The 22833-nt window shown below is 52.5% G+C and overlaps 1 protein-coding gene across 1 annotated transcript; it reads right to left on the reverse strand.

The window, feature by feature from the left end:
* Positions 1-2167: 2167 nt before the first annotated feature.
* LOC140596130 (heat shock transcription factor, X-linked-like) lies at positions 2168-4281 on the reverse strand. The gene is made up of 3 exons (XM_072743522.1): positions 4160-4281; positions 3411-4053; positions 2168-2446 (listed from the first exon to the last, which is right to left on the reverse strand). Exons 1-3 carry the CDS (start codon positions 4279-4281, stop codon positions 2168-2170), a joined length of 1044 nt encoding a protein of 347 aa, XP_072599623.1.
* Between the last annotated feature and the right edge of the window lie 18552 nt (positions 4282-22833).

The raw sequence follows: 22833 nt of genomic DNA on the forward strand, positions 1-22833 counted from the left end.
AGGGAGACCTTCCCTGTGTGGATGGCTGTCTTAGGTGGACCACTGCTTTTGGGGACCGATCTGGGGATTTCGAAGGCCTTGGTGGGGACCGAGGTCTCAGCTCTTGCTGCCCCTCTAAGGGTCCCGGTGTCGGGTGCTGCTTCGTCTGCCCTTGCGGAACCACGTGACAACCCATGCCTACCTCTGGGGTGACAGCCCGGGCACCCAGTCAGTCCCTATGGCGCTGGTGTTGCACACGGTGACTCTCGTGATGAGCGGGCACCCCCATCATCCCCCAGCCCTGAAGGGACCCTGGGACGAACGTGGCAGGCCTGTGTCCACAGAGCATGCACTCCAGGACAGGCGATGCCCGCGCTTCCCTCACTTGGGCTTGGCCATTCAGTGGCCGAAAGGCTCCGATTCCTTCACCTTCCCCCCGTCACCCTTTGGCGCCTTCACCCAAGGAGGCACAGAGAAAAGGGCAGCCTGGGGCTGCTGTGGGTGGGAGGGGGTCCATCTCCATCCTACGGCCATGCCCCCATGGAAAAGCAGGTGATCCTCCCGATGCTTGTCCCCGCTGGGCCTTTCCCTGTGGCCGTATATGTCAGCCAGGTTCCCCCTGCTGACGTTTATAGGAAAGTGGTTTTCCCAGTTGGGTGTTATCCGGCTCGGGGAGCATGTGGAAGACCCAGATCCAGAGGCCAACCCAATGTACCACCTATGAGCTGAGGACTCCCCGGGGTAAGGAATCTTAGGAAAGATGAGGACGTGGGTGTGAGCGTCAGTTCCGAAGGGAGCGGGCTGGGCCGGAGTGATTCACCATGGCCAGAGCAGTGCTACACTCGGGGGAACGAGGGTTCAGTGACCACGTCAGACCGTGTGCATGTCCTACGGGCTCTTGCCCCTTCTTGGGGGGACACCCTACCTGCCGTGCAATGGAAAAGAGGAGAGGGCTGTCTTGTGGTTCTGGCGGGAGGCACCCCTCACTATCCCCTTCTGCCTGATGTCGGAGGCCTCCTGGGGTCCAGGACACTTAATTGCTCCGGGGAGTTTGTGGACGCTCATTTCCTAGGCTCCTTCAGACAATCGCCTTTTAAAGAGGTTCATCGCTAAGACAGTGCATTGTATAGAAGAGGGACACCCCGGCAACCGGGGCTTTGTCCTTCCAGGGTTGGCCCAGGACACCCTCGAAACATTTCATTCAAGAGAGAGAGAGTCCCAGGTCCAGTTCTTGCAGCAAAAGCCAAGCGTAGATGCTGCCGTCCGGGCACCCACGAGCACCCCTGCACAGCAACGTTGGAGGGCCCTGGGGGCGCCTGTCCCCATCCGTACCTGGGCGCTGCATACTGAGGGGCCGCCTTTGAGCCCTCTGCCCTGGGGAGAACTGACCTCCTGGTGTGGGGAACGCGAATGCCCCGTGGGACCCAGGCCCCCACCGGAGAGGGAAATGGGCCCGCTGGGCAGGAGCACAAGGCCCCGGTTACCCCTGGGTCCCCGATGCTCAGTTCTCGTGCCTGCCCAGTGCTCCTCTGTAGGAGCAGAGGCGGGACCCCGGGCACCTAAGTGCACACAGGGCTCCTGCACACGGCAGCGGCAGGCTGTGCTCCATCTTCACCCAGGGCAGCAGACGGAGCTGAGGCCTCCCAGCTGCTCGAGAAGAAACGTCCCAGAGGCCGGGAGCACCTGGCTTCAGCAGACAATGGCCTGGTCACCGTCCGGTTTATTGCCCCGCCCGAGGTGCGAGCCCTCTAGCTGCGGTAGGGAGCGCTGTAGGGGCATTCTGGACGTCCAGCCATAGGTGCCAGGTATCCCAGGAAACAGTGGCAGACCGGGCAGTAGGGGAACGGGGCCAGGGAGGAGGAATGGAGGGCATGGGGTCGACGGGCCCTGCAGCCTCGACAGGCACCCACGGGTGGCACAGAGGCATCATCCCGGGGAACACAAGGGAGGAAGGTGCAGCAGCACAGGGGGTACGGCAGCCAGGTCCACGGGCGGCGGTGGATGAGGGTACATATGCAGGGGCCGCAGGGCGAGGCACAGCACCGGCAAGGGCGGGGCACCGCCACGGGTACGGCCACGTCAGCCACGAGAGCCACGGGCGCACCAGTGTCCTAGGGCTGGTACTCAGCACCGCGATGGGTCAGGGGGGCGCTCAGCAGCCGCCCCGAGGATGGCGGGAGGGGCGGACTCACTCTTGACCGGGGCGGGAGGGGCAGACTTGCTCCTGTCCCGGGCAGAGGGTCAGCGATGCTCCTGGCCGCCTGCCAGCTCCTGTTGCTGCTCCTGCTGGTGCTCCGCAGGGACAGGAGCTCCTCTGGTGCCCGCTGGCGGGATCTGCCTCCGCTGGGCTTCCCAGCCCTTCAGCCTTGTCCTCCTCCTGCCTTTGGGCCACCTTCACGCCCACTCTCCTCTTCTTCAGCAGGTGGGGGCAGTCCTTCCGGAAGAGAGGGCTGCTGTAGAACTGTAACTGAGGTTCCAAATGGAAAGGGGAACAGAAACTCCAGGTCATAACAGGGCCCGGGGCACCGGCAAGGCCACTCTGGGTGCCTCCGGGCTCTGAGCCAGGGGTCCCAGGGCCTCCCTCTCCAGAGGTCGCAGCCCCAAAGGGAAGGTGTGCCCCTGCTCTGCCTAGGCCTCATTCGCTGACTTGAAAGCCCCAGTGCCCTTGGCGGAGGACAAGAGCCACCTGCGCTGGGGATGCGGACAAGCCCACGGGGGAGAGGGGTCACGGCTTCCTGAAGGAGCGTCGGGGCCATCCGACTATCCCTGGCTGGGTGTCCCTGGCTCTCGGCCTCCGGGGCCCATCGTTCCACCCTCGGCTGGCTGCCCACGGTGCTCGGGGATGGCACTGCCCTGGCCAGAGGACCCGGCCCCCACAGAGCTCTGACTCGGAGCTACAGGACTGGGGTGGGTGTGCACAGCCCCCAAGGACCTTGCGTGGTGGACCCCCACAGGAGGGCAGGAGGCCGGGGCTGCTGGGAGTGAGGGGTGGAAGGGCCGGGTGGCACTTGGGGTGGCCCTCCACCCCCAGGGGTTGCGAAGCCATGGGCACAGCCAGTTGAACCGGTGCCCCTCGTCTCACAGGGACACCAAACCGAATGAGAAACAAAGAAATGGGAAAGGTGGGGCAAGGGGGGATAGTGTCTCCTGGGGAGAACCCTGGGGGCCTCCTTCCTTGCCCACTCTCCCTCTCCTGCATCTGCTCCAGGTCACACATGTCCCTCATGGGGTATCTGAACACAACGCCCCACCCACTGGGCACTGTCCTGGGACCTCATCCAGGGCTCGCTCCCCGGCCCCGCCCCTCGGCCCCTAGGGGACACGGGCCCTGATTCCCTGGCGGTGGTCCCGGGGTTTCCAGCCCCCCGTCCCTGGCCCCAGCGCCCCAGTGCCCACGGCTCTGCTTGGCAGGGCCCGAGGGGTACGGTTACCTTGCTCAGGACACGGACCGCCCCCAGTCCCACTCCCCTGGTGAAGTAGCTGCTGAGGCAGACGGACGTGTGCACGTCCTGGTCCAGTTGGCTGAATCCATAGAGGTTCAGTTGCCGGATGAAGCTCTTCGTGCAGTCGGTCTCAAACACCTTGTCGGGCCCGTCCTGCTCCAGAATCTCCTTCTGAAACAGCTCCTCGTTGAGGCCGATGCTCGTCCCGTCCTTCTCCCACCAGATGGACGTGAACCGGCTGCTGTTGACGAGCCTCCACAGCTTCTTGGGAAAGGGCAGACAGAGCAGGTTGCCGCCTGCCACCGACAGCACGTCCTCCACGGTGCGGGGCCTCTTGAGCAGAGGCTCTTGGGCCAAGGCTTGGAACGTGTTCTCCTCCAGGAGCAGCCTGAAGCTGGGGTCCTCGGCCGCCAGGGGCCCGGTCGGGGCGACTCTGCTGCAAGAGCACTGCTCTGCGAGCTGGCGGCGGGAACCACGGCTTCCGGCAGAGGTGGCTCCCTGTGCTGGCCCGGCCCTGGGCCCGTCGGATGGCCGTCCTCCTCGCAAGCCATCCTGAGCAGTGGCCCGTCCTTCCTCTCTGTACACAGGACAGTGTGGAATGGCCAGCAGTCCCCGCTGACGGCAGGGCTGCCTGGGACAGCACAAAAGGGCTCAGGACACTTGGGGGTGACATCACCAACAGCCAGCCAGTGACATGATAAAGGGCCGGCCGCACGGGCCACCTGGCTGCTCGCCACCCTTTGGGGCCCACAGGGTCGCCCACTGCTTTACAGAACGCGCCTGACGATCGAGCCGAATACTCGCGGGCCCTCTGCCCCCCATCCGGGGACGCGGCTGCCCCGCACCCACACATGCACATGCTGACTGAGTGGCTCACAGCTCATTCCTTGGGCCTCTGGGCCCCTGGGCCTTCTGCGCCTCATCAAGTTTCAGGCTTTCCAGCAAGGAGCACACGCCCCGCTGGTTGACCAGGGTCAAGGCCGAGGCCACGTGCTCCTCTTAGCAGGGTCCTAGCTAGGGCAGCGAGGTCCTCCACGGGGACCCTTCCGCACCACCCACTGTGGGTCCCCGGAAGGCACATGGCCGACTGCTCCTCAGGTGCGTGGCCTGGCCGGGTGCCCCGCCTACACCCTGCAGACTGAGGAGGAGGATGCAGAGGCCGCCTTCTCCGTGAATCACTCGGCCTGCACAGGTCCTCCCTCCGCACCCCGCCACTGACTCCCAGGAAGGTCCTGGGCTCTCCGTGACGGGGGTGGGGGCACTGGCCTCACACCGGGCGTACATCACTTGACTAACATAGCAGGGACACCAGTCCTGACCAGTGCCCAGGGTATGAGCTCCGAGATCCTTCTTCGGGCTGTGCAGCTGGGAGGATCAGTAAGAGGTGGCCAGGCAGAGAAGCCTCTCTAGCACATTCTCCCCCTCTTGCACGGCCAACTCCTCCCCAACTCGATTCTGGCTTGGCACTGGATGACCTCCGGAGATTTCTGTGTCTCCAGACTTGAGAGCATTTTGCCTAAAGCAAGTCCTAAATAGTCTGTGGCCACTGACTTCTAGTAAGGCACATTCCGTCACCAGCGGGTGAAAACCCTGGGCTGAAATGCCACCTGAGTTGGTGCAGAGCCAGCCAGGGGGAGCTAGCCAGAAATCACAGGGCATTTTATAACAACGTAAGCGGTCCTCAGCCCCTGGTGTCACCGGGCGATGCCTCGGGACCACCAAAGTGCTCATTTCAGGGTAGACTGTCTCAGGACTCGAGAATCCTCTCAGCAGGCTCCTCAGCTGTAACAAACGGGTCTGTGGCCCCCAGCCAGAGGTCGAGTCTCCAGGGTGTCCGTGTTTCACTCTAAACTCTGTCCATTCAGGCTGTACCTGAGGATTCATTAGAGATCTTCGGCCTCCTGTGGCTGCCCGAGGCCATGTGCACGCTGGCTGGGAGTTCCTGTGTCCTGGACCACATCTCAAGTACGATAGACACGGTAGCATGTAAATGGAAGAATCGGTTGATTGAACAGCTGCAGGGAGCAAAAAGGGTGGACTGCCCCACCTTTGTCACACACCAAGCAGGGAAGGCTTTGCCACTCCAGATGATCCTCCTCTCTCCCGGAGACAGCAGGCTGCCGGGACCCAGGGACCGGTGGTACTGGGGTGCTGGGCGTCAGTGGGGCCAGGCCGAGACACATCTGCCGCCCCCCGCATTAAACCCTCCCTCCTCTCCTGGGTGAGTCCGTCGGTGCCCCTGTCCCTCCTGTAACAAACGGCAGCTTGTTCTCAGGCAGGAGACTCTCAGCCTGGAGGATCTGTGTCCCTCTGTGCTCACTCGCGGCTCTCCCAGCAGCTTTCGGAGCCTGAGGTTTCTTTGGTGGATCGGAAGAGACAGCTGTGGGAGGGAAGAGATGTTACGGCCTCCTGTGTCTATAGCATAAATGTAACTCCAAGCACATCCCCAAGTTCTGACTAAGTCCTGCAGTATAGGTAATGATGTTCCCTGCGCTACAGCCATGAAACCTGTCCACCTGGAGCCATAGTACCCTCCTGACCTTGGCTCCATCTCACCAACGAGTCAGAGGCAGCCCACATTGAGGAACCTGGAGGTCCTTGCTCAGGGCTTCAGTGAAAACAGAGCCTACCTGATTTTCCCGTTGCCGACTAGTGTCCTAGGGAGTAGACACCTTCCCAAGTCCCTTCGGTGGAGGGTCCTGCCACCCAGCTGTGATCCAAGTCCTAGGCGTCTCTTCAATCTTCCCATGTCCCCATTATTCCCCACCTTGAGTTCGTACCTTGAAACACTTGAGGTTGACTACCAAATTCCAGAATCCAAACTGTCAATTGACTGTCTTATAACGGAATGCTGCCTACCTACCAGGCCATCAGCCATCCCTAAAGAGACATACGTTCATCTGTTGTTCCTTGCTCTGTCCTTGGAGGGTCTGTCTGGTTTCCCCACGCCAGTCATATCAGGACAGTTCACCTTGTGACAACGACCCTGTTACAAAACCTTTGTGAGCTAAGAATATAGTTCTGCTTATGAAAATATAGGTAAAACCCCACCAGATCCTCAGCAGTACATTTATTGTCTGCCTGAAAAGTTTGTTCCATGTCACAGAACAGTGTATGTCCATTCCTTGGAGCAGTGAGCTTTCAAGGTTATCTTCACTTCAACGCCTGAGATATAATACACATTTAGATATTGGTAAAAATTTGGTATTTCAAAGTCAGACAAATTCTATGGAATAACTTATGAGATGAATCAGATCATTCACTGGAAAACATTGCAATCAGTCTCCCAAGGAGAGTTACCTATGATGATTTGAGGGCTTTCCAAATGCATTTAACAGCCACATAAGCAATTACACAAGCAATGACATCAGCAAAATGTCAAAGAAATAACCTCCTAATATCCCTCTTCCATGAAAGTAATGAGAAAACCGCCAAAATGTTCAGATTCAGGGATGAAAGAGAGACGTTACTAATGACCTTACAAGAAAAGAAGGCTAAGAGAGTCTACAAACAGCATAGCGAGAAATTAGCTAGGATGAAAAAATGGACGAAGTCCTAGAACAAACGTCCAAGATACAAAGTAGAAAAATTAGCTCAAAAAGAAGTAGAAAAACCGAATGGACCTACAACACAAGATATTGAATTAGTCACCAAACACTTCCACCAGAGAAGCTTCAAACCATACGGCTTCACCGGTGAATCCCATGAAGTGTTTACAGAAAGATGAAAAGAGAACACTTCCTAACTCATTATATGATGCCAGAACTACCCCAAAAACTAACCCAGAAAAAGGTATCACAGGAAAAGAAAGTATAGATCAATATTTTTTTATGAGTATAAATGCAAATATCCTCAACAAAATCCTCTCTAATTGAATCCAGTAGCGTATAAAAAGGATTTTACTGATATTAAACACTCATTTTTTCTCTTTTCCCCTTTATTCCCTTTCACTATGTTTTATATTCCCCAAATGAATGAGACCATATAATGTTTGTCCGAACTAGGGGTGATGGAAGAGGAGGTGGACGGGGGATTGGGAGTGTCTGGGTGAAGGGCACTGAGGTGGGCACTTGACGGGATGAGCACTGGGTGTTATTCTATATGTTTGCAATCTGAACACCAATAAAAAATAAATTTATATATAAAAAAAGGATTTTACATCATAATGGAATGGGGTTTATCCCTGTCTACCTGGAGCCTTGTTACCCTCCCTACCTTGACTCCCTCAGGCCTATGAGTCAGAGGTTGGACCACTTTAAGGAACCTGGAGCTTCTAGCTTGGGGCTTCAGTGAAAACTGAGCCCACCTAAATTTCCCCTTTGCTGACTACCAGCAGGATTGTTTCAACACATGAAAAGCAATCAAATGGGGTATATCCACAGAATGAAGGAGGGAAGACACATGATCATCTTTAAAAAAAAAAAAAAAAAAACAACAACTGAAGAAGCCCTTGACAAAATCCAACACCCTTCAGAATTAAAATATTCAACAATTGAGGAATAGAAATTAATTAACTGGAGGAGAAATCGACTGCATGTAATGTTGCAGCTTTGGTAGTTAGAAAGTTCTAATAGTTCGTGGGCTGAAACCTGGACCGAAAGGTGGCCTATAATGAGTGAGTTGGAAATGCAAGGACTGCCTTGGTTTAATATAGAGGAAGGGACACAAAGCCCCATGGGGATTGTCATCTAGGACCTATTCACACACTGGGAAGGTGCAATGGACATGCCTTTCACCACAGCTGTGAGAAATAAATTTGTGGGGGGAACCCCAGCATCCTTGAAGGGCTCTGTGATTGTTCTTCTCCACAGCCCAGACTTTAAGGTGGGACATGCAGTCACTGAGTTGGGAAACCTAAATGCATAGGACTCCTCAGGTGGCAGGGGTCAAGGGGCAGCCCCCAAGTGCTGAAGGCCAGGTGAGGGTGGTTATGGTACTGGACAGAAGCGTCAAGGCAGCTATCAGAATAGTCTGACATGTGCAGATCTGTGTGCTGGCTAGTTGATCATGCTGTTCTGACAAGTGAAATAGATAGAAAGCCCGGTAAATTGTCACTTGATATACAAAACCAGAAAAGTTCTAGACCAAGTCAACGAAAGCGAATCACGAAGTCAAAGAGTCATGGCCTCTCAATTCCCAGACTTCAGCCATTCAGACTTTTAGAAAGAATACAACTCCCGTACCACCCAGCAACTCCATTGTAGGGAATATATCCAAAGGAAAACAAACGGAATATTTTTTTAAATATTTTATTTCTGTATTCCTGAGAGGCACGCACAGAGGGAGGCAGAGACACAGGCAGAGGGAGAAGCAGGCTTCCTGCAGGGAGCCCTGTGGGGGACTCGATCCCAGGACCCCAGGATCCCGCCCTGAGCCAAAGGCAGATGCTCAACTACCGAGCCACCCAGGCGTTCCTCCATCCACTCCTTCCCATCTGCCACCTGTTACGCACAAATGCCACCTCTGCCGGGCACCGCATGGCCCCGGAATGCAGAGGGCAAGGAAAAGCAGAGAGAGTCCCATGTGGGGAAACAGGGAAGGGGCATGCCAGTGTGGGAGATAAAGACTGGATACCTTATCATTTCCACAATGATCACCAGCATTTAAAATTGGGAGATGCCACATCAAAGTCTGGAATGACAGCTTGAGCTCTCTCAAACATTAGAAGCACTGACAACACTTGGCCCCCGCTGGCTCAATGTTTCTGCCACAGTTGAACACCTTCCTTCATGTGTATAACCCACTTGGCCCCCTCCAGGATGGCACTCCAGTGATCCTTTCGCCATGCTCTGTCCCATGCACCCTGGGTCCTGGCCACAGAGGGCCCCATCACCACTTCCAAATAGGACGGCCCTCTGCACTTATATTTTGCTTGGACATTTTTTTCCACCTGCGGCGACCTTCCCCCTCTGTCTCCGATGGCTACCTCTTCCATGGAGCCTTCCCCTGTTCTGCCACGGAGACCCAATCTCACCCTTCCACCTCTCATCTGCACACCTCTTTTGGGGTGCGTCTGCCCTAGGCGTTCGCGTGCTTTTCTTTGGACTCCACTAGACTCGAATCCTACATTCTGTGATAGCAATCGCCACTTTGCCTGCCGCAGCCTCTTGTTTCCCTGTACACAGTGGGCACTTAATACCTAACAATGTGGATTGTCCCTGGACTGGCCTGATGCGGAGGAAGGGCAGTGGCTATCTAAATGGGAAAAGATTCAGTCCAGAAAATCAAGGTAAATTGACTCAGGAAAGCAGCGAGGGATCCAGGAATATGACAGCGGAGACCAAGGAAAAATAACCCCTGCTTGAACTGAGCTCGCCCTGTTCGGAGACATCCACTCTCACAACAGCGAGATCGCATCCGACATCCCAAAAGCGACAGTGGTCTTGGCCCTTCCGACGGCAATGCTCTCCCCACAGTCACTGCTACCTCTCAGGTTGGCAGCTGTGGGAGCGACAGGGGATCTGGCCTGTGCAGCTCGTATCCTCAAATCTGACGCTCCTGTTTCTGACGTTTCCATTTGTAAAATGCCACGTCCCCCACCTGCTACACTAGGCTAGATCGAGTGCGCAGAGTACAGAAGTCACAGATTATTTATTTGCCTGTCTCCACCTGAGAAAGCACCTGGAGAGCAGGAGAAAACCAAGAACAGAGCTTTCAGGAAGGGGGTGGAGGGGGGAATAGAAAGGTTCATTCCCTTTTGGCTGTAAGCTGGTATTTGTTATTCAGACCTGAAAAAGTTTCTCCTGAAGAGCGGAGGGAATCGTGCTCAGAAGGGACGGAGAAACTCTGGCTTCTAGCACGGGCTCAGTAATGGGACTTTCTACAAAGTCTCCACGCAAGAAATCCTGCCTGATGACTCCTGACCATTGAAGACACAAGGCCCCTTTATTCAGCACATCAGAAGCTACAGTGGGCAGGGTGTGGACGTGTGGGTGGGGCTAGCTTGTGACCTCCCTGATCGGTTTGTTCCCGAAGTGCTGGAGAGAGGAGGGGAATCGTCTTTTAGGGACACTCTGGGGCAAACGGCGGATACCCTACCCTTCTTTGCAGCCTCGGGTCCTCAAGGAGATGCCGAGCCCACTCTGGAGGTGCCCTTCCAGTTCCTGCCAGTCCTCTTTCGGCCCTTAGCTCCTTTAATTCCGACTGGCCCACCCGTCCCAAAGGGTGTCTGCTAGGGGAAACCGAGACTTCTGTGTGCGCTAGCCTGCACTGGCCAAGCCTTTGGCCCTGGGCCTTGGGGTGCTGCACAGGCGCTGCTGCTGCCAGGAAGTTTCCTCCCTGCCAGGCCTCCCTGCCTGTGCAGGTGCAGCTGGTAGCTGGCGCTGCTCTGGTCCTGGTCCCCCCTTCAGGGCCATGGGGCACCCCCTTGGCTGGACCATGCAAGACCTGTTCTCCCCCGTGACCAAGGCCGTCTTCGTGGCTCTGTTCCTCTTCGTGATCCTGCTCATCCTCTATGTGATCCTGTGGTACATTTGCCGGGAAGTGGACAAGGACTACATCTGAAGCAGGTGAAGGGCTGACTCAGTCCCCTAAGGTCCTACACCTGCGACCTTAGGAATGCTCCTCATGCTCCTCAGGAATCTGAGTCCCTCCCCAGGACCCCGAGCTTCTACTCTGGACTCTGTTTCTTCCCGTCCTGGGTCCTCAACCCCTGTCCCAATTCCACGTCCCTCCCCACGCTCTGTGTGTGCCCTGCTTGGATACTGTACTCCTTCCCTAGACCCGAGTCCTTCCCTGGATCCGGTCAGTTGTCCCAATGCCAAGCCCTGTCTCTCACCCCACGCTCCTGCCCCAAGCCCCAAGCCCTTCTCCAGGAACCCCTGCCCTTCTGCAGGCTGTTCCTGGATCACATCGCCCTCCCCACCTCCCTCCCAGGTCCTCTTCAAATCCCCAGGACCCTGTGCCCCGCCCAAGACTCTGGTGCTCTCTCCTGGTCCGGTGCCCTTTCCCCAGATCCCGTTCCCCTCCTGGGAACCCTCTCCCCTGCCCCTCTCCCAGAAATCTGCTCACTGCACTTTACCCTGCACCCCTCCATCCCACCTCCTCTTCTGACCTCAGACCCTGCAGCTTTCTCCAGACACAGGAGTGCCCCGCTGCCCTACCCTATTCCCAGCCCCTCCTCAAACTGAGCACAATTCTCCCCAGACCCTGTGCCCCCTCAGGAGGGCCTTCTCCTGAGCTCACACTCTTCTGGCTCACACTCTTCTGCTGATCCTGTGCTGTTCCCCAGGACCCCAACCCCAACCCCGTCCCCCAGTACCCCTCTCTAGCTCCTGGCAGGTGCCAGTGACCAGGCTCACTGTACTGCTCACGTCCCCACTCGCCCCTTGGGTTTTGTGTCTGAGCAGTGGGTGACAGAAGGACAGTGCAGGGACTTTCGATGGCCAACAGGTCTCCTGCAGCCCAGTGCCTGCTGAGTCCCTGCTGCCCTTACCTGTCCTGGCACAGAGGTGTTTTCCTCCCTCCCACAGGCAGGACACCTGGCTGGCTTGAGCCTACAAACCAGCAAGCAAATAATAATTTGACATGTCACTCCTGTTCCCTGAGTTTCCTGGAACGATGTTTGGGCCCAAAAAAGGCAACTGGTGTTGGGGTGGGGCGCTGCCCTGGAGATGGGAGAGCACACCATAGCCCAGCCTGTGGATGTGGAGGGAATACAGGCCAGGCCTTGTTAGGTGGACCCAACTGCTTCCGGTTTTCATTTAGATGGGGCTGGTCCATCTGGGGGCAGGTGGTTAGTCAGGACTTGACCAGGCAGACAACTGCAGCATTAGCCACCAAGGCTGCTTTGGGACAGGGTGGTGGAAGTGTGGGCAGGGAGTGCAAGGTTACTGCCTTTGGACGTGAAGATGACCCCTGAATACACAGTTGCAATGAATTCACTGCAGATTCTCCCCAGAGAGGCCAAGGGCGTCGGCAGCAAACACAGCCCCGAGGGATGGAGTGCACCATCTCACGTGGGCCATGTTGATGGGCATTTAGAGGGTGGTTCAGGGGTGGGATGTCACATGGTCGGGAACTCAAATCCCAGATCAGCTTCTTAGCAGTCACATGGGTGGGCAAATTCCATCTCTGAGCATCTGTTCTTTCATCTGTAAAATGGTATTGATGACACTATCAAGCTCACCATGAAATACTGTATGTAAGCTGATCAACAGGCTTATTTATACTCCAGAAATCCTCAATTAGAAGTGGTAGTTGCTCGTGAACAATTAACCTTCCGGCGGTACTTATTGTTTTACTAATTTTTGGAGACGTAATTGAGAGACATAATTGACTATCACCATTTTTTATTGTGCAGTTCTGACTTTTGACATTAAACCATGTAACTATCACCACAATCAAGATATAAGAAACTTCAATTGAAAACGTATCATTAAAAATCTTTTCCTTTCAATATCTTTCAATTTGAGACGCACAGCGTCTCAGACTTGTTTTGGAGAAACAAATATAATATTAGTCTATATTATATCCAATATAAATGTTCAGTACTATCTCGGGGGTTTGAGTTCTTTTGTGTTATGAAATGCCGTTGACATGCCATGTTATATTCTTTCGGGTGTACGACGTAGCGGTTCGACATTTCTGTGAGTCACTCAGTGCTCTCACCATGGTAAGTGTGGTCCCCTTCTGTTGCCATGCGTGGTTATTAGAGTATTATCGACTGTATTCCCTATCCTGCACTTTTCATCTCTGTGACTCATTTGTTTCGTAACTAGAAAGTTGTACCTCTTCAACCCCTTCGCCCATTTCTACTGTCTCCCACATCCTTCCCCTCTGGTGACCACCAGTTTGTCCTCTGTTTTTATGAGTCCATCTTGGTTGTTTCTTGGTTTATTCATTGGTTTTGTTCTTTAGATTCCTCATAAACGTGAAGCCATACAGTTCGGTACTAGTATACTACCTGTCAAAATTCTTCACTACTCTTTTCACCAGTATTCATGATACTTGACGTTATTAAGAGATTGCTTTTTGCTATTACCTAAGCCCTAAATAGCTATACCTTCTTGCAAAAGAAAGAAAGAAAGAAAGAAAAAACCCATACAGCCCAGAAGTGAATGGAGGGATCATTCTAGCCCCATGCTCACTCTCGCAGAGGGGGTAATAGCCATGGTCAACCATTCGGTTCTTCTGCGTTCTGCCTTTCTTTGTCACTCCCCACCCCCTTTCTCTCCCACATACGAGATGCTGTTACTTTTCTTCTTATTCATTGGGGTTCTACCTGGGATTTCAGGGAGCCAGGAAGGAATTCAGATGCGACATGAAAACCTCCCAAGGAAGGGCCAGAACCCGGTCTCCTCCCTTCCTGCGCCCCTGCGTGGGCATTGCTCAGACAGGGATGTGGCTCAAGAGTCTGTGAGGAAACGGTTTTGAGCTCCTTTTGTGAGACCCTCTGAGGAAAGGTGGTATGTATGAAGTGGAAACACTATTTTCAAGAGTCGGAAAGCACTGAGCATTTGCATAGAGGACAGAGGAGGAAAGAAGCCCGCATTTCTGGGGGCTTCCAGAAACGGAAGCTTCGCTTGCTTCATTGACCACTTCTTGGCTTCTGACTCCCTCTCAGGGTGGCAGCATGCAAGCCCTGTTGGGGTCCTCTGGAGAGTAACAGAGTCCCCGCACAGAGTCACGGTTCATGTGGGCTGGTCTTCCACTGGAGACGTCTTCCCCTTACCTATGAAAAGTCCAAACCCTATCTCAGTGGTCCTGCCAGTGCTTTTAGATAGTTCCCCAGTGGGAGTGTGGAGGAGGGATTGCAAGAGCCTGAGAGAGGAGACCAGTTAGAAGGCAAGGAATGATCAGGGCCTGAATGCAGACAGTGCCCAAGGGAGGAAGAGAGCTAGAGATGTTTCTGAGGTAGAATTGGTGGACCCTGATGACTGAGTGAGGTGGAGACACAGGGACTGAGGCGGGTAGGGAAGAGGAGGGGGGACCAAAGCTAATACTGTACTGTCTAGCCTAGCAGTGTACGAGGCCCCTGGTGTCATTCAAACTCAGTGGGTGCCACTGGACAGACCTGGGCTCCCGGATGCCAGCGTTACCAGGCTGCTGGCATTGCCACCTTGATTTCCCCTTCCTCCCATCCCACACCTTGACATGGGCATATCTATCCAAGGGCCGGGCCCGTGGGCAAAGCTCATAAAGTAGTAGCCTCTTTGTATCTCCTGTGCTTTGACCTGTACGTTTGGTCTCCGTAGGGGCCACCTGGCTTCGTTCTCGTGTTTTGAGGACGTCTGTGCTCGCCCGCCGACGAGGTCTGCAGAACGTTTGTGGCACCTGATTAGAAGATGGGTGGAAGTCTGCTCAGAGAGACAGAGCCCTGCCCAGCTCTCCAGGCCATAGCTGCCTCCCCCCGCCCCCCCTGCGGTTTTCAGAGTGGCACCCGAACACAGCACGACCCTGTGTCCCAGCCTTGGGCTCTGAGGTGGACTATGCGCCTTCTCTTCCTTCCAACCCCGCCTCAAGGACGAACTCATGCCTTGCAGTAGTCCACGGGAGATCTGAGTCCCCGAAGCAGGTGGGTCGGGGCAGAACCTCGGCCCGCCCGCGCCGTTGCTCTTTGCCGCAATGTGGTGATCCGAGACTGGCCCCAACCACTGTCCGTCGGTGTGCCTTCCAGGCAGGTCGCACGCACGGTGGCTGATGGGGACCCCGCGAGTTGGGGGGGTGGCGGCGCTCCTGACACCGCACTGCAGAGTAATGGGCAGGTGTGTCGCGGCGGCCTTAGGGAGACCAGCGCTCTCCGTACTTGCCTTGAGCCTCCCGGCAGGCATTACGCGCATGGAGAAGCCGCGTGGCTGCCAATTCTGCTGCCCTGTCTCGGATCGGAATCCCAGGTGAGCTGCAGCTGTCGCACACGCAAGCAAACTTCCGAAGCACAACGTGGTGTAGGTTAAACGTGAGGAGGAGTATTCTGAAAGGAGACTGTCACCTACGTGGTTGGAATCCTCCTGGTCTCTGTCAGCATCATGTTTCCCTTCCTCAGTAACTTGTGAGCCACTGGGGGAGGTAAGGCTCAGAGTCAGGCACCGGGCACAGAAAAGAAGGAAGGCTGATCTCTCCTCCTCAGGACTCTAGGGGTTGGTTTAGTATCCTAAGATCTTATTCATTCCTGAAAGACAGGCGGAGACACAGGCAGAGGAGGACGCAGGCTACTCGCCGGGGCCCTGATGCAGGACCCAACCCCGGGACCCTGGGGTTACCCCCTGAGCCAAAGGCACACGCTCAACTGCTGAGCCCCCAGGCGCCCCGGGACTTTAGAGTGTTGTCAGTGCGGCAGGACAGAAAGAGAGGGCAGGGGAGAAGAGCGGAGGTCAGAGGCTTAGCACCCCCGTGGTCTGGTGGTGTAACACGGTCTCTGGCAAGGGCAGTAGACACGCTGGTCTCCCTGGGACAGGACCCCCTTTGCGTCACATTTGACCCAGCCTCACTGTTGACTCCACGCCTTTCACTCCCTCAAGTCACTGCGAGGCTTTCAAAATGTGGTCAGTGTTCCTCTGTCTGGGCTGGAAACAGAAAGTCTGTTCACCCGTCGGGCCCTGGGAGCCCTTAGTGGCCTGGGATAGTTGTTTTCTGGGTCCGCTAAGAAGGGGTATAGCCGTGATTAGCGGGGACCACAGACAGCGGCTCACAGACCAGGAAGGGTCATTTCTCTCTCAGGCGGAAGCCACAGGTAGATAGCTCAGGGCTGCTTTGCTCGTTCTGTTTGCCCACCGAGTGCTTTGGATTGCTGAGTCCCTCTGGCTTATTGCTTTGTTTTCTCTTTAAGATTTCATCCATCTATTCACGAGAGACAAATACACACACACACACACACACACACACACACACACACACGGAGAGAGAGCGAGGTAGAGGGAGGGGGAGAGGGAGAGGCAGAGACACAGGCAGAGGTAGAAGCAGGCTCCATGCCGGGAGCCCGATGTGGGACTTGATCCTGGATCTCTGGGATCACAACCTGGCCTGAAGGTGGCCCTAAAAGCCTGAGCCACCCGGACTGCCCGGCTTCTTTCCTCCACCGTACATCGGCAGGGATCCCAAGGTTCCCTCCTGGTCCAAGCTGCTGTTCCAGCTCCAGCCATCCTGTAAGCGTCCCAGCCAAGAGGAGTGAGGAGCAACTGAAGAAGCAGGTTAAAGGGCACAGGCCACAGGCTCTTCCAGGAAGGCTGCCGCATGTTTTCCCGAGACACTTTCATGACACCAGTGTCTCCTTGGCCAGAGCTTAGTCCGATGGCGACATTTAACTTACAGGAAGCTGAAAGGGAAGGCTTGAGATTATGGAGGAAGAGGAACGTGGCTCTTAGGGGGCAGTGCAGAGTCTCTCCTTCATCTTAACACTTGCCCCAAGCAATGATGAAGTTCTCCATGATTCTGCTGCACTGTCTCTGTAAGACGAGGTTGTGGTGGCCGTGTCCAATTTGGAAATACTGTCACACTGCCCCTACAATGACTTTTTGCAGAGATGGGGCTCGCAAAACATTGCTGTTCTTCGTTGCTTCTCTAGGATTTAGTAAGAAAATCTCTTTCTTTTTCCTTTTAAGATTTATTTATTTATTTATTTGAGAGTGAGAGAGAATGGGAGAACATGAGTGGGGGTAGGGGCAGAGGGAAAGGGAGAGAGAGAATTCCAAGCAGGCTCCACACCCAGCACTGCAGCCTGACACAGGGCTTGATCCCACAACCCCCGAATCATGACCTGAGCCAAAATCAATACTCAGACGCTCAATCGACTGAGTCACCCAGGCGCCCCAGTAATGCAATTTCTTACAGCATCGTCGCTTAATCTTTAAATGTGTGATTTGGGGATCCCTGGGTGGCTCAGCAGTTTAGAGCCTGCCTTCGGCCCAGGGCATGAACCCAGAGTCCCGGGACCGAGTCCCACATTGGCCTCCTTGCATGGGGCCTGCTTCTCTCTCTCCCTCTCTCTCTCTCTCTCTCTCTCTCTCTCTCTCTCGTCTCCCATTTAAATAAATAGAATCTTTAAAAAATAAATGTATGATTTATGAATGTTTCCTCTTAGGGAACTTTGGAACTTCAGTCAGTCGATCATGGGCTCTAAGCTCCAAGCTTCCCACTCCCATCCCAAGCCACCTTTCCTCCTTCCTGCCTGTCTCAGAGAAGGAGCTGCCCCTAACCTGTTGGCAGTAATCCTGCCTCTGTGCCCTGGTTCAAAGCTCTGCCAACCTCTCGAGGGACCTTCATGACAAAATTTTTTTGATTTCATATCTTGAACCTTCTTCTATTTCCATGCAGCTTTCTACCAAATCACATATTTTGCCCTCTGGCCCGTACGTGTTTTCTTTCTCCTCTATCTTCTGCTTTGTTCACAGCTTCTGCTGCTTCACTGCTCCTCAGTCCATTGCATTTAATATTTCCACCATTTGCATATATGTGAATTACCTGAAGAGAATAGATAATTGGAAACTATTGCAAAGGAATTAAGATGTCATGAGCTTTGAATATTCATCACCTTTGTGTCCAGTGTATTTTATTTCATTATGACTCTCTCCACCAATTCTCATTGGGGTCTTGGTACAATTACTATTGGATGACGTCACCGAGGGCATGACTTCCAGTTCACTCGTGAGCTGGACCCCAGTGATGGGAGGTTCCTCACCTCCTCCCCTGTCTTTGGACTGTGCATTCTGCTTACTTTCCCTGCTCCCAGAAGCTGCCAAGGACGTAGCCCCGAGATACAGTGTGGTGTTGTGACCATCTGGATGGTAGTCGTGACTGAACCCAGTTACGGCTTCTGGATAAACTCTTAGGATTCTGGAGGGCAGATGTAGAGATCGACTCATTCTGCAGCCACCCAAGACAAGCCTCATATATAAGTTCCCTTGTTTATTAAACCTGCTACCTCCCGATCTGGAGTGGCCTGCATCTTTCTTTGATCTCTCCCTGCCCTCCATATAGGGGACCCAGTTTCAGATTATACCCAGGAATTTCCCGGAAAGGTTACAAACCAACAATTACCTAAACTCATGTTTCCTTAGTTTGCTTATCTCTTAGATGGGTTAGGGATATTCCCAACCACTTAGGATTTCAGGGAGGACGCCTTTTTTAACTCCTGTTACGAAACTTCCTTCCCCCAAAGGCTGCTCTCTGGTCCTCCCTGACTCCTGCTTTCTAGGCCCTTTCCCAGGGCTAACTACTCTTTGCCTATCCTTCAGCCTGCCACCCCAGCCTTCTGTCCTTTTATGTCCTGGCTCTTTGGATTCTGATCAGACCTCTCCAAACTGCCATGCCCCAGCCTCTTGTAATAATAGGCAGCACAGACACTCACAGTGGCTTTTGCCTCCGTCTTGTCACCCCACTAATTTGTTCAGCCATATAGTCAACAGACTTTTTATAATTATAGTTAATACGAAGCAAGCAGTCTCTCTGTGCCAGACACCATTCCAACTACTTTACCTGTTACTCGTCACAACATACCCAAGAGGAGTTTTAAAAGTTTATAAAGCATAATTTACTAGTGAAGCCATGTGGTCCCAAGTGTTCTTTTTGTAGAAAGGGGTTTGATTAACAAAAAAAAAAAAAAAAAAGCAAGGTGTCTGATCAGTAATTCAATTTTTTTACTTGTTATATAGGTCTATTCCGACTTGCTTCTTGAGTCAGTGTTGGTTCTCTGTGTCTTCTAGGAAACTCTACATTTTATACATGCCATCTCCTTTCTCAGCATACAGTTATGCATAGTATTTCCATCTAATCCTTTTTATTTGTATATTGTCTACTCTTTCATTCTTGATTTGAATAACTTGACACTTGTCTTTTCTTGAATGATCTGACTATAGGTATGCCAAATGTGCACCACTGGATTTTTCAGTCACTAGCTGGTCCTCACTTTGAGAAGTGTGTGGCCCTGGCTACAACTCATTGCTTAGTCACTGACCAGTCTCCATCCTTAGAAGATTGTGACTTTCGCTATATCGTAAAGACATCTCCCATAGAAGCTTATAGAGACTATCAGCTAATCGCAATATTTAAGGCAGAGTAGCAAGTCGTTTCTTGAAGGGGGAATCTTATAGTCAATGACTGGATTCCCCCTATGCCTTAGAGGCTGTGGCTTAGCACTCTTGAAATGTGGGTAGGGTACCTGGGTGGCTCAATGGTTGAGCGTCTGCCTTCGGCTCAGGTCATGATCCTGGGGTCCTTGAATCGAGTCCCACATCGGGCTCACCACTCTGAAGGGAGTCTGCTTCTCCCTCTGCCTATGTCACTGCCTCTTTCTGTAACTCTCATGAATAAATAAATAAAATCTTTAAAACAAATAAAAAAGAAATGCGGCTATAACAGCATTGTTGTTCCTGCCTTTAAAGGCAACCCATCCACACACTCCCAAATGACCTAAATTCAAGTTTTTGAGTAGGAGACGGCATCTCATTCTTAGACCCCGATAGGAGAACAAACTTCATTTTTTATTAGTAATATTTTTATTTAGGTATAATTCACATAACTAAATCCACCCCATTAAAATATGTAATTTTGTGATTTTAGTATATTCACAGGATTGCAAAACCATCACCACTGTCTGACTCCAGAATATTTTCATTACCCCAGAAAGAGTTATTCCCTTTTAAGGAATGACTTAAATGACTTCCATAGCCATTAGAAATCATTCCCTTTTACCCACAAATTCTGGCAGTAACTGATCTTCTTTCTATGTCTGTGCATTTGCCTGTTTTGGGGACTTTAACTTAGCACAATATTTGAAAGTTTGATCCATGTGGAAGCAAGTATCAATACCTCCTTCTTTTTCTTTATCTTAAGTGTTTAGTTCATTCCCTTTGTATGCATGAGTAGTAGGTCATTGTAGGACATAGTACGACATTTTGTTTACCCATCTGTTGATGTACACTTGGGTTGTTTCCGCATTCAAGGTATCATGAAACACTGCTGTGAATATCCAAGCACACAATTTTGTGTGGACTCGTGCTTCAGTTCTCTTGCGTATCTATGTAGGAATGGAATTGCTAGGTCATAAGATAACTTTGTGTTTAACTTTCTTTGAATCTTTCTTTTTTTTTAAATTTTTTAAATTAATTTTTATTGGTGTTCAATTTACCAACATACAGAAAAACACCCAGTGCTCATCCCGTCAAGTGTCCACCTCAGTGCCCGTCACCCATTCCCCTCCAACACCCGCCCTCCTCCCCATCCACCACCCCTAGTTCGTTTCCCCGAGTTAGGAGTCTTTATGTTCTGTCTCCCTTCCTGATATTTCCCAACATTTCTTTTCCCTTCCTTTATATTCCCTTTCACTATTATTTATATTCCCCAAATGAATGAGAACATACACTGTTTGTCCTTCTCCGATTGACTTACTTCACTCAGCATAATACCCTCCAGTTCCATCCACGTCGAAGAAAATGGTGGGTACTTGTCATTTCTGATGGCTGAGGAATATTCCATTGTATACATAAACCACATCTTCTTTATCCATTCATCTTTCGATGGACACCGAGGCTCCTTCCACAGTTTGGCTATTGTGGCCATTGCTGATAGAAACATCGGGGTGCAGGTGTCCCGACGTTTCACTGCATCTGAATCTTTGGGGTAAATCCCCAACAGTGCAATTGCTGGGTCGTAGGGCAAGTCTATTTTTAACTCTTTGAGGAACCTCCACACAGTTTTCCAGAGTGGCTGCACCAGTTCACATTCCCACCAACAGTGTAAGAGGGTTCCCATTTCTCCACATCCTCTCCAACATTTGTGGTTTCCTGCCTTGTTAATTTTCCCCATTCTCACTGGTGTGAGGTGGTATCTCATTGTGGTTTTGATTTGTATTTCCCTGATGGCAAGTGATGCAGAGCATTTTCTCATGTGCATGTTGGCCATGTCCATGTCTTCCTCTGTGAGATTTCTCTTCATGTCTTTTGCCCAAAGATCTTTGGATCTTTCTAAGTGTTTTTCAAAGTAGCTGAATCCTTTTGCATTTACATGGGCTCAATCAAAAGCCAGAATCTAAGCCTATTGTGCCTTGTTCCTTGCTTTAGCAAATGAGATTATCTCCATGACGCTTTGTACAAATTGAAAAGTTCTACCAAGAGGTTGCTATTTTTATTGTGATGACAGCAATATACGTATCCTGCAGTAAGTCGGGGTGGTCGTGGGCAATCAAATTGCCCGGGATACTTTAGAGCTCCAGTGAGAAAATGCCTGTGACCCCTACACTGATGAACAGTGCCATGTGATGATGGCAGAAGCCGCTCCAGACATGAAGGGATTTTATTAGAACTGGCCACTGGATGGTGGCAAAGGGTGATATTTGACAGATGTAATAGTGCCCTCTGGAGCATTGGGGGAATCTAAGGGAGGAGTTCAGGGCCAGCCCCAAAGATGACAGTAACTACAATACCATGTGCTGCAGGAGGCTAAGGACTTCAGGTTCACCAGAGCTCTATGACGTACAAGCTTTACCCCCACTTTACGAACTCTCTGTGACTTGACTGACTTTATCTTGAGGCCATACCTGAGTGTCGAGTGAGGCCAGGATTTGCAACTTTAACGAGTAGTCACTTGGCATTTACAATGCGCCAGGACTGTTGTATGTGCTCTACATGGATGACTTGACTTTGTCCTCATGACAGCCCCATTAGGTAGGTACAACAGTTATGCATGGTTTATAGATAAGGGAACTGAGGCACAGTGAGGTCAGGAGCTTCCTCAAGATCCCAAAGCTGGGAAGTGGCAGTCAGGATTCAAACCCCGGCACCTGGGTCCAGAGCCCCTGCTCTCAGCCATGTACTTGGTTGTGTCCTTTATATCTGAGTCTGATTAAATAAACTATTCTCTCTCAGAAGTAAACACATTTGTAATTACAAATTTTTGTTGTCGAGAAGGATGGGGCAAGATGGCGAAGGAGTAGGGTCCCCGAGTCACCTGTCCCCACCAACTTACATAGATAACTTTCAAATCATACTGAAAACCTATGACATAAGCCTGAAATTTAAAGAGAGAACAGCGGGAACGCTACAAAGAGATGAGTTTGCAATTCTAACAAGGTAGGAAAACACACACACACAAAAAATATGACTAAATAAAAAAGAATCCATTGGGGGACTGGCCTCCCGAGGAGCTGGGCTAAGGGGGGTGGTGAAAGACCCTGGGACATGAAAGCCCAGTTCCAGAGAAGCAGAAACTTTAACAATATTCCCTGATGGAAAGGCTCTCGCAAGGAACACGTGGAGGATCCCAGGAGGTGCAGTGGAGCCTCCAGGTTCCTGGGGTCACTAACTGAGGATGTGCGCCCCAGGGGGAGACCGCCCCACACCCCGCAGGCCGAGCAGGGTAAAGGGCAGGAGTGTGCACTTGTCGGGGCCTTGGAGCATCTCAGGAGGTGGCTTCACGCAGAGGCGGCTATGCGGCACCGGGAGCGGGATTCCAGCAGTGCAGGCCCCGGAGCCCAGGGCAA

Source organism: Vulpes vulpes, chromosome X, assembly GCF_048418805.1.
Source record: "Vulpes vulpes isolate BD-2025 chromosome X, VulVul3, whole genome shotgun sequence".
Taxonomy (NCBI): Eukaryota; Metazoa; Chordata; class Mammalia; order Carnivora; family Canidae; genus Vulpes; species Vulpes vulpes.